A 12,648-nucleotide genomic window follows, 5' to 3' on the forward strand; every position below is an offset into this window, starting at 1 on the left:
GTAGTGAATCTTCATTCACAATCCATTCATTTGAAAATTTGAATCCTGCCAAAGCCCCTATGCTCAACTTAACACGTAGCTATAGGCTTCTGTTTTCTTCTTCAGTTTCTCTTTCCCTGAGTGGTGTTGCAGGTATTTGTCGTTCACTAAAATATATAATATATGCAAAAGAAAGATGGAGGGCTGCTTCGTTCGTAAACCTGTTTCTTTATCTTGCACAAAAATAAGCTTGGCAAGAAATAAAGTTGAATTTCACTCCCGAAAGAAGAACAAAAGATGACAACTTTAATCCCAAAAAAAAGAAGAAAAAAATTACTCGCGGATGAGAGGATTCTAATTGTTTTTTGGAATAGAAAGTGAAGGGGAACATGAAGCAGAAAAGTGTAGGAAGGTAAACCTTTCTTTTCATCACAAAGAAGGGAAAAAAGAAAATGCCCACATAAATGTATTCATTGCAGCATCTTTGGTTAATCTACTCCTTTTCCACTTTTTCTTTGGTTTCCTTTTATGGCAATATACTCATCGCAGCATCTTTGTCAATTTACAAAATTCGTTCGCACAGGGGGGAAATACAACTATTTCTTTTCCAATATAAAATTTGTAAAAGCGTTTCCCTTTTAAATATTCGATTGCCCTCCCCTCCCAAGTACTTAAGAAAGAGGAAATCAAGGAGGAGGAAGCACGTGCCATGTTGACTTGCTGACTACTGAGACTAATAAGATCAGAAAATCCTACCTACCAGAATGATGCTATCAACTTTCACTACTAATTGCTGACTTCTATCTATCTAACAAGTTACCCTGGATAAAAACGGAACCCATCACCGTCATTTTCCTCTTGTTCCAAAGATTTTACTGCAAAACTACACCAAACCAGAATGAAAAAGTACTGGGAGAGAGTGATATGATTAAACAGAAAGAGCTCCATCATCATAGCCATAACTAAACACGCACGCACGCACGCACGCTTGATCTAATGATAATATACCATATTTTCTGTTTTTCCCCTTCAAGGGGCGGGTCTTGTGGTTGAAGACTATAAGCGCACGCAGAGAGTAGAGACAGAAAGAAAACCAACATCTCTTGCTTCGAAAAGAAGTTTGCGGAGGGACAGTAAAAGAATGGGAGATGAATATATGATTAGTGTTCGGATTAATTATTTTAAGAGTGGCCATCCCGCAAGAGATCGACCGCACCTTGTTTAGATTTTGATGGGGTTATATGGGAAAGCGAGCTACGTTGTTTGATAATGAAGCGGTAACACAGATATTAAGACGTCCCACACATGATGATAATAAAGCTTCCGACTTCTGAACCAAATGACCCTTCTTTTTAGAATAGATCTGGCTTTCATTTCTTTATCTCTCTTCCTGCTCCGATTTATTGCAGAAACATGGGTGTTGCTCATTTGTTTAACGCTGCATCGTCTGCCATTCTGCCTTCCTTTGCAAACTAAAATTTCAACTGCAAAAGGATCACTCAAAAAAAAAAAAAACTATATTCTCTTTCTATTGTGTGTCGGTGAAATTCTTTTTTTTTTACATTGCATCGCCATCCTTTTTCTTTCTTTGTTTTCTTTTTTCTTTTTTATGGTCGGATAGGGTCAGTCGACAAGAAATGCCAATTTGTGTAGTTAATTATGATTGATATGATTTGATGAGGGTGAATTTCTCTCTTGCTCTGAAGATGCTGACTGGGGAGGTGAACATAGTGATCGTGGATCTACAACTGGATTTTGCATTTTTTCTTTAGTGCCAACCTTAATTTATTGTGTCACCAACACTATTGCCTTTCCTCGTCACTTTCTTCCGCTGATCTCTGCAGTGATAGTTGGAGCGTCGTGAAAATTGCTTACAGTAATATATATGTTCATCAAGTCTTTAGCCAGTGAGCAAACTCAATATACTTTCCCCTTTATCCTCATCCTTCAGTTTGAGGGTGTTCAGGGTGCTTAGATCTGGACTGTCCAGATTTTAACATGGACAGTCCAAATTTAAAGATTATTTTTTATTTTAATAAAAATATAAAAAATTTAATAAATATAGTTTATCATCAATTTAGATAATATAAATTTAATCTGAAATTTAATTTAATATTTAAAATTTTAAAATTTTTATAAGTTAACTATCTAAATGTACTTTGAACGATTTAGATTTAAAATTTTTAACTAACAACTTTTTCCAAAAGAATTTTTTAAAAAAATGTATTATCTTTATTTTTAATATTATATTCACCAAAATAAAAATTTATAAAAAAGAAATATCAAATCTAGACTGTTCAAATTATATTCGAGTAATCAATTTATAAAAATTATAAAATTTTTAATATTTAATTGATCATTTAAATTGAATCTGTATTGTTTGAATTGATAATAGAATAAATTTATTAAAAATTTTATTTATACAAAATTATAATTTTTATTTAATTATATAAGCACCGAAACCAGTTCCTAGTTTGAGGGTGGAGTTAATTGTAATTGATATGATTTGATTTGTTTGGGGTAATTTTTCTTTCATAAGATATTATCAATCCCATATTTATAATTTCATACTCTTTCTATTTTAAATTATAAAATATTTTTAGATAAAATATCATATATCAATAAATTTAATTAAATACACTTTACAACTTTACTTTTTCAAGATAAAAATATAAATTTTTAAAAATACCCTTTATTTAATACTTAATTGATGAAATAATATTGAAAAAAGATAATATATGAGAAGGATAATATTAAAAAATATCATTAATAAAACTTTATTTTTATCAAAGTATCTTACATTTTGAAATGTTGTATCTTTCCTAATAATGTCTTATAATTGGAGACAAAGAAATTATATTATAATTATTTTAAGATAATCTTACAATTATTAGAATAGCATTTCTCTTTACATATACCCTCTCTGGTTCTTATTATAAGATACTTTCAACTATTTTACATATTTTAAAAAAATAATTTTTTTCTTGATATCATAAAAAAATTATATGTACTTTATTTTTATCTTTAATTTTAAATAATAATATAACTACATTAAATACCTTCATATTAATTAAGAAAGAATAAAATAAAAAAATAATTTAATTATTATTGCGAAATTCACTTCTAAAAAGTATCCTATAAATAGGATTAGAAGGAGTGTATATATCTATCTATCTATCTATCATATATAAATTAACACAACAATTTATACACACATATGGAGGGTTGTAATTAATTGACTTTACTACTCCCGTTTGATTTCACGTTTCTTACATTAAACTAGCACACTTTGCTAAGTATTTAGACGGTGGAAAGGTAAGGTGACAGTTAAGCAAGCAAGATTACTAGGGGTAATAAGATGAAAGAGAGTGACGAGAGGCCGAGGCGGTTACACGAAATTCAAGAGCATCGATCCGCGTAGGGACAGCGGAGGATTTGGAGGAAGAAATTGAAGATGAGACGAACAAATTCAAAGGATCCAACATGCAGGATCTTGGATTCCATGCCCCCTTGACTTCATTCCTCCGTGGCAGTACGCACTACGCGTCGCTAAAACTCAATTAAGCCTTGTTTGTTTTATTTCCTTATCAACAGAACGTGAACGTGATGAGGGGCCCCAGAGGGTGAAGCGAAGCCGAGAAAGTTAGGAACGAAGAGAACGACGACGTTCTCGGATGTCGGTTCAGCTCAAAACAGTAAAAATACTAATAAAGAATGGAACAAGTTGAGAGGGCAAGAGTGGGGTGTGATATTTTGTCGAATCTGGCATTGTCTGCTCATTTAAGAGTGAGCGACCGTATTTTTTCGTAAGCCTTCACTTGGCTCAATGGAGGACAAGACACATTGAGGGCCATTTGCCTATATTAATAAGAGTTTCTTCCCCTCTCCAAAGCTACAACCTCGACTTGGCTTTTGTCTTCTCTCTGTTGATCCATAGGATCTTCCTTCACTAATGTGCACACCCTTCTTGTCGTCCTGGTTTTCACTCCCCTAGTTTTATGCCATCCTCTCTCTTCAGCTTGTTATAACATCAAACCCCATTTCTCAACTTGCATTAACCCCTATCTTGTCTTTGCTAACTGTATGACTAAAAAGTTACTATACCATTACCAGCACCGAATTGGGGCTGAAAATGTTGCGTATTCATAAATGAGTGAGAGTAATCAAGTACTGAAGCAAGATAGGAAAACATGGGATGATAAAGTCACAAGGATGAATTTAATTATGCACACCACAATATATTACACCAACCCCTTCACTATCACTTCCCATGTTTTACACTGTTTTATGTGTTCCCACATCCCACATCCCACTTCATCATGTGACTCACCATCCCCCCCCCCACAATTATTACCTCCACACTTCCCTCTCCTCTTCTCATCCGTGTCCACTGCTATTTTCAACTTCCACTATATATATATATATATATATATATTCATTTCTTACTATTACAGCTAGCTACATTATATCAACAGTTTGAGGAGCTTTGTCTCTGCATATACTTTATTTTGATGCTGGCTCTTGTATAATTCTTGAAGTTACTGAGGAAAATTTCTCATGACATAAGGTATATGCGATTATGCAATTGATGAAAGCTGTTTTTGTGTGTGTATTTATGGCTGTGCTCCACTACATTTGTGTCGGAAAAATGCAACACCTCATGTGAGTACTACCTGATCCCGGCATCATCACCCTTTGGACATCCATCGATCTTCTCATAACCTCCACGGTCCACGCCATGCTTTTTTTTTTCTACTTGCATTGTTTAAATATATTAATTCAGAACCATTTCACATATACTCCCATTGCTTTTATTACTTTTATATATTCTGAGAATAATGGTTCACTTTTTTTAAAAAAAAATTAAGATCCAACTACAGTGTTTTCTCAAAAATAATCGCGCTAACCAACCTTTTTTTTTAAAAAAAAAAATTAAGTTCAGTCGGGAAAACATGAAATCACATGTATCTATATACAAAGCGATGCTACAAAAACCAAAGCAGCCTTCCCCGTCCAAATCGGCAAAAAGCAGACTCTTGAATTTATGCGCGATTTTATTCACTCTCCGTCTGGTTTCTTTCCAAAAAATATTACTAAATTCTGAATAAGAAAGCCCAACCACCAATCATTGCTCGCCACATAGCGACGCCGGTCATACCTGGACATCGGAGTGCCAAGCCATGGGCACGATCACTCCTTCCACTTGCGGCTTCTTCCAATTTGTTTATTTTTTGTTATTTCTTAAAAATGCAGAGATAAAACCAAAGGGGTCGGCCTCTTTGTTTTATGTAATGTTTTAGTGTTCTGGGTGCGTGCGACGTTTTCTCAGGGCCGGTTCTGGCCCGTATATTATTCCAAACAAAGTATTTTTAATTATTAAAATTGACAGAATAAGAGTCAATATTTCCACAGTGAGGGATGCTTGTCTTTATGAAAGTGGGCAGCAAAAATATCGTTGGACATAATTACATTTTGTATTTTTATATGATAATAAATAAATATTTTCAGTTTATGCAAACAGGATAAGGAGTGACCGAATCTGTACAGCGCAATTAGCAGCATCTCCCTACTTGTTGGAGCTCTTGCTTGGCACTCGAGTCGCTAGTAATTAAGGTTAACGCGGTTGCGTACGGTACCTTGACCGGTATTATTAAGCACGGAATAAATAAATAAATAAAATAAATTAATAGGCATAGATTAAAACTGAGACCAGATGACAGATAATGAAATAAAAATATTTATGTTATAAATGAACAGTATTAGGAAATAAACATGAACTCGTTGGCTTTGTATGTTGCAAGTATATTTTTAAGTCATTGTATTTACAGAAAACGGCAACAAATATCAGGAAGGAAATTTTTTAAAAAATTTAAATAATTAGAAAGGAAATAGGACATGCGCCTTTTATTAATTAGTTCTGCATAATGGAAGCTTTTTAATCGAATTAAGGGTCAATAATCGATGGCGTCCAGCCTATCATTCTGAGCGGTCCATCCTCATTAATGGAACTGAAGTGGGGAGTAGTAAGGGATAAAAGTAATTTGTTTCCTGAAGGAAACGGACGCTCACGAAATGATTCACCGTAGATCTTTAAATTCTCAAAACGTGATTAATATCTGGCGGATGGAAAATTGGATGCATGAAATAAGTAACGGTGGTTGGTTACATGAAAGCAGGAGGAGGGTGGGGTCAATAAAGCTGCCGTACGTCGGATGGATGTGGGGCCCACATGCCGCTGTGGAACCTCGGTCATGGCATGAGCGATGTGTGCGCCTCTGCGATCGGCAACGTATCGCCTCAGCTGAAGCACGCCATACTCCGCATTCTTTCTTTATTACTCTCGCACACGCGCTCCCCTAAAAAGCTTCCCTCCCTTTTTCTCTTTCATGTGCCCAGCAAAAATACGTGGCTTCTAAAGCGCATTGTTCTTTTCTCTTTATTAGAATCCGGAACCCAAAAAAAAAAAAAAAGAAAGTTGCGGCAATAATTTTCATAAGCAATTGAATGTCACATATAAATGCCGGTCTCAAATCTGCCAACTCTATTGCATTTAACTCCAATTCTTTCAACGCAATCACTGTGTAAAACTTCAACTACTTGACTTATAAGAAACCTTTCGCTCGCCTTCAAGTTAAAAGGTTTCCTTTTGATTTTTCGTCGAATTAATGACCAAAAAAAAAAAACAAACAAACAAACAGTCCCTCTGCTACTTACTTAATGCTTGTATATTATTAAGCTGAGCAAATGCTCAATATTCCCGTATGTAAAGCAAAATGTTTAGAGGAAAAAAATCCAGCTAATAAAATATTGAATCGCAACGATTTTTTATCGCAAAGCGTTACTTGGCTAAATTATTTTTTTTTGGAAAAAAATATAAATTAAATTCAAACGTTACTTAAGTGGGTCAAAGCCGTTCCTCCCTCTTTATTTTTTTGTTTAGGCTGTATCCCCCCATTTACTTTAGGCATACGCAAAGCCCAATTTACTTCCACAATAATGGATACTAAGTGCAATTTCACTCCGAGCGTCCTGTTTCTATCATGGCCACACTGGAGAGTGCGTAACACGGGTCCCTTCCGCGCGTAGAATCGGGCATTCCTCGATTCCTGTAACGGTGAACGGGGAAAAAACCCCAGAGACGTGCAGAATCGAATTGTATATGGCGGCGAATTCTAGGTTGCCCGCCACGTTAGTTCTTAGCTGTAAAAAGTAAATATTATAAAAAATCTGTTATGAAGCGGAACCACAGGATGCAAGTTTAAAATAGAAGCTCCTTTTTGGCTTTTTTAAACTTTAACCGCTAGAGGGAAAAAACTCATTGGCCCCCCCATAGGGCCGCTGGCCAGCACAGCATGAAGTGTTTCCGGAATTTGACATTATTACTGAATTGCCCTTTACTGTCCCGCCTTAATCACTCGCGTTAGTCGGCAAATTTGGTGCATAAATCAGGGGAAAAGGTAAATTGGAATCAAAGATGCTCTGGGATGGTCAAAACAATTTGATCGATCAACATTAAGTGACCGGGTATCTTAGGCCTCACGTGACTGGCATCGCATTGTCCGAGATATGATTACTCAGCACCGTTGATGCTTCTCCATAGGTCCAGGTCTTCTCTGCGGGTCCCACTCCGGCAACGTGTCAAAATCCTAAGGATGCGGCGGGACGCACCATGTTGCTGTGCTGCATCACCGGTTCATCTTTCACACCTTTGGAAAAAGAAGCGTGAGAACTGAAAAAAGAGTTAGGGATTGTTCGGGTGATTTTTATTGAAACCATAATTTTGTCTTGGATAATCAATTCTGGCGCCTATCCAAACAGGCACTAAGTCAAATTTACCTTTAAATTTTTTTTAGTAAAAATTTCACTAAAAACTCTTGAATCAAACTCACTAAAAAAAAAACCTTCTAAATTTTTGAAATGTCACTTTAAATTTGGCATATTAATTTGATCTTAAATTTCACAGAAAAATGATAATATTTCCTCTTATTGAAAGGAAAAGGAAAAATAGTCAATTATTTAAACTTACAACGCAAACACGCAGAAAACAAAATACACACATAATGAAGCTTCCCAAACTTCTTTGCATAACTTGAATTAGGACATTTGAAAATTAATCATATCTTTGTCACTAAAGTTCTTACCCAAGAGTCTCCCTGGCCGAGTCCTGGGAGGAATTTGATTTTGGTGATCAAGAGAGGATAATTGAGTTGGGAGAGAATGGATGTGGTATCAATAGGGTTTCATAATAAGGATAAAAATGAATGGTATATGAAAGTGATGACATTTGAGAAATCGTTGCTTGGAATTTAAAATGAATGATGGAAATTTAAAGATGAGATATGAAAAAACGTACCTATTGACCCGATATATGCATATGATATCGGTAAGTCATGCTTAAATCCTAGTGAATTTTCATGCCACAGTAGCCTCCCAACGTCCACACCTTCCTCAATCATACCAATATTTGGAACTTATTTCGATATGAGTCACTTATGCTCCGTATCAATTTGTTATACTAGCATGAGCATGTTCTATCAATATGAACAAATGAGGTGGAAAAATGAATATAAATCCACAAAGTAATAAACCACACACACTAGGGTGACAAACAAGTCATTCAGACATGAAACCCTATCGATATAAGCATGTTCTATCGACTTGAAACCAACACTTGAAATTGTTTCAATGTTGCAATGAACAAGTGAGGTGAAAAAATGAATAACATTATGTAGGATAATGAATTACATATAGTAGGGTCGCAAACAAGTCCTTCAAACATGAAACCAACATTTGTAATTCTTTCAAGTTAGTGTTGTAATGAACAAGTGAGGTGATAAAATGAACAACAATCCACAGGCAGGACATTCAAATATGAAACCCTATTGTCACGAGCATGTTCTATTGATATGAAACCAATATTTGAAAATCTTTCAAATTAGTATAGTAACAAACAAGTGAGGCAGGAAAATGAACAACATATCATAGGGTACTGAACCACATATATTAGGATGATAAATAAGTCATTCAAACATGAACCCTATCAGTAAGAGCATGTTCTATCGATATAAAACCAATACTTTAAATTCTTTCAAGTTAGCATTATAACAAATAAGTGATGTAGGAAAATGAATGACATTCTATAAGATAATGAATCACACACAGTAGGGTCATGAACGAGTTATTCAAATATGAAACCAACACTTGTAATTCTTTCAAGTCAATGTTATGATGAATAAGTGATGTGTGAAAATGAACAATAGTCCATGAGATAATGAACCACACACATTAGGGTGACAAATAGGTCATTCAAATATGAAACCCTACCAGTATGAGCATGTTCTACTAATATGAAACCAACAATTAAAATTTTTTCAAGCCAGTGTTGTAATGAACAAGTGAGATAGAAAAATGAACAACAAGTCATAAGGTATGAACCACACACACTGGAATGATGGACGAGTCATTGAAATATGAAATCCTACAATTATGAGCGTGTTCTATTAATATGAAATTAACACTTGAAATTCTTTCAAATAACCATTATATCGATATAATGGCAAGATTTCAATATAATAAGCAGGTAAGATTTTTGTTTGGAGCAGAAGGTAATGCTCTTCCCCATCGATTTTCCCTTTGAAATAGCAACAATACCGAGCATTAAGCCATTTATTAGTCCATCTTCCTTTCTCTAACTTCAAGCATTTCACATGTAGCCTCTTCTCCCTCCCCCTCTCCCCAACTCAATTTGCCTCACGTGTGTTTGCTAGCCAAAGTAGTCAAATTAACTGTCAATGTTGATGGAATTTAACCGTAAGGTGACATTGCAATCTTTTTGTAAGATAAAGGGCAACATTGTTTAACAAAAAATTAAAAATATCGGGCGCGTTTGGAGAAAGTGATCTGATACAAGTTTGTTATCCAACCCTGTAAAAAAAATCTGAAAGATTCGTTAGCATTTAATTTAATGTTTTTTATTTTGAAAAAAAAAAAATATATAGTCTGATGTTGCGAGCATTCCCATTTCGGCTGTTTGGTCCTATAAAACAGCGATTTCGGTGTTTCGGCCCCCTCAACAACTAAACTGCTGGTTCCTGGTTCTCCATTTCAGGCTTCAGCTCTCTCACCCATTCAACCAACGCTCTCACTGCTTAGCTTTGTTCTCCGTTCCCACAGCCACAGAGTGTGCAGGACCCCAGAATCTCCATCTGATCTCTTCGATTTGAATCCCTATGCTCCTCTTTCGAGGGCGCCAAACAGTGTTCGCTTTAGAAACTTCAAGGAAAGTGTCACCGAGAATCGCTCAAGATTATCGGAATCCATCCCAATAATTCTCCTTCGGCTTCTCCTTTAAGCCCTATTGCTCTCTCTCAGATTTTTCACTTATCCACCGGTTTCTATCCCTCCCCCATGATGTTAAAAGCTCCTCTTTTCTCTTTATTCCCGTCTCTCTCTCTCCCATTTCCGTTTCCTCTGTGACCCCCTCCCATTTCATCAATACTGTCATTATTGCTTTTCTTCCTCCCATTCCCTCCCACCCTTGGATGTCTTTTTGGCAGATTTATCAACAAAAGACCTTTGGAGTGCCCCTCTTAAAGTCTCAGTCTTCTTCTTCACGGTTCTCTTTTATTCCAAAGGCCTGGCCTATTTGTTCTGCCCAGAATACGCTCTGTTTGGGGTAGAAATCATGGAACAGAGTATCCTATGCAAATACACAGTCCACCAAAGTGTTACCAAGAAGTACACCAGGCCGTTGGCGGCCAGCAAAGCCTCTGACGCTCACACTCTCATAGAGCCCAGAGTGGTACGGATATCTGTAACCGATCCGGACGCCACTGACTCCTCCAGCGATGAGGAAGGAGGGTACTTCTTTGGCCGTCAGAGAGTGAAGCGTTATGTGAACCAGGTTAACATCGAAGCTAGCTGCAAGAGCGCGGTTGCCCCTAATCCGCGAAAGAGACCCGCCGGAGAAGCTTCTGCTTGCCGGCGGCCGGTGAAGGTTTCTTCTACAAATAACGGAAGGAAGTTCCGAGGAGTACGACAGAGACCTTGGGGGAAATGGGCGGCAGAGATTCGAGATCCCGCGCGTCGCGTACGCGTGTGGTTGGGAACCTTCGACACTGCGGAGGAAGCGGCTATGGTTTATGACAATGCCGCGATTAAGATTCGTGGACCGGACGCGTTGACAAACTTCGTGACCCCTCCGCCGAGGGAAAAGCCCGACGAAGCAGAGGTGGCGGTGAAGACGGAAATGAATGTGGTGGTGAAGTCAGAAGCGTCCGGCTCCGGCTACGATTCCGGCGACGAATCACACCGTCTACCATCTCCCACGTCAGTGCTGCAATTCAGAAGCAATTGCAGCGAAGAGACCGAGGCCCAGGGGGCAAGCGAACGGGAGAAAGAAAGCGAGGCGGAGGCGGCTGAAGGTGAAGACGTATCCCGGGAGTGTGAAGGCGAATCGAGCTTGTCGGATGAGAAGGAGGATTATTTCGGGTTCGACATGGCGAAGGAGGATTACTTCGGCTTCGATATGCCAGATTGGGAGCAGGTGTTCGATTTCTCAACGCCAGAACCGGAATACTCATTGCTGTTAGAAGAAGCTCCACCGTTTCTAGGGGAGACGACGGCAATGATAGCAGAGGAAGATTTCAAGGCGGACACCATGATAGTGGGGGGACCAGAGTTGGATTTGGATTTGGAGAAATCATTCTTGCCATCGACGTTATGCCAAATGGACGATTTCTTTCAAGACATATTGTCGGGTTCGGATCCTCTGGTGGTGCTCTGAGACTGTCAGTCATTGACTGAGTGGAGCGTTGGCTTTGCGTTTTGCCGCCGTCCCTTGCCACATTTTGCTCCGGTGGCAGACATACATATGAGTATTTCTTATTATATTTATTTGTCTCTAAAATCTCCGTGATAAACAGCAGTGAAGTTTTGTTTAAGGTTTGCATTTTACACTTGGGTTGCTTAATAACTAGCCAGTGTTGACGAGAGTGTAACATATTGTACCCAACTATTAATCCAAAAATGTATGAAGTGGTTCTGAGCAAAATTCCAGGTCCCAACTCACAACCAAGAGCAGATACTTTGATTTGGATTAATCATTAATATTATTTTTGAATAAATAATAAATAAATAAAAAAACAGGGCGGGGTGGTTGAAGGGGGTGGACGGGGCGGTGATTGCGGTGGTAGGCGGGAGGTGTGAGCGTTGAGGCAGAGGCGTGTGGGGCTGCTTTTTTGGGGCATTGATGAGAGTGGTGGCCGCAAAGCAGCCGTATAAAGGAAGGTGTGCGTGGACGTGAAAAGGCGAACAACATGAGAGACTCACTTAATTGTCGGGACTCTCGGGCCTTCGTACCCCCACTCCGTCTCATTCCTACCTCCAAAAATTCCCCCTTTTCATTTATTACGAAATTCATTTGTGAATGGGAAGGAGCGTTTTCGCGTTTTTGAACTGGGTGGAGTCAGCCCCAAAAATGATTCACGCCAAAAGGAACAAAATATTGTTGAAAAGTCAAATTGAAATTTGGGCACGAATCATGCATCCCGCATTCTTAATTTTGCTTCCTGAACGTGTAGACTTGATCCGGCCGCCCAGCGATGGGTACTGCTCGCTAGCCAAATATACTTGAAATCTTTCGTCCCATGACAAAGATCAAGTGCTCGT

The 12,648-nt window shown here is 37.8% G+C and overlaps 1 protein-coding gene across 1 annotated transcript; it reads left to right on the plus strand.

Moving 5' to 3' along the window:
* Positions 1-10,023: 10,023 nt before the first annotated feature.
* LOC129303306 (ethylene-responsive transcription factor CRF1-like) lies at positions 10,024-11,921 on the plus strand. The gene has a single exon (XM_054942526.1). It carries the CDS (start codon positions 10,664-10,666, stop codon positions 11,762-11,764), a length of 1,101 nt encoding a protein of 366 aa, XP_054798501.1. The 5' UTR covers positions 10,024-10,663; the 3' UTR covers positions 11,765-11,921.
* Positions 11,922-12,648: the final 727 nt, after the last annotated feature.

The sequence above is a fragment of the Prosopis cineraria genome, unplaced genomic scaffold (assembly GCF_029017545.1).
Source record: "Prosopis cineraria cultivar Desert tree isolate PC_DT_omini unplaced genomic scaffold, ASM2901754v1 PC2, whole genome shotgun sequence".
Classification (NCBI taxonomy): domain Eukaryota; kingdom Viridiplantae; phylum Streptophyta; class Magnoliopsida; order Fabales; family Fabaceae; genus Prosopis; species Prosopis cineraria.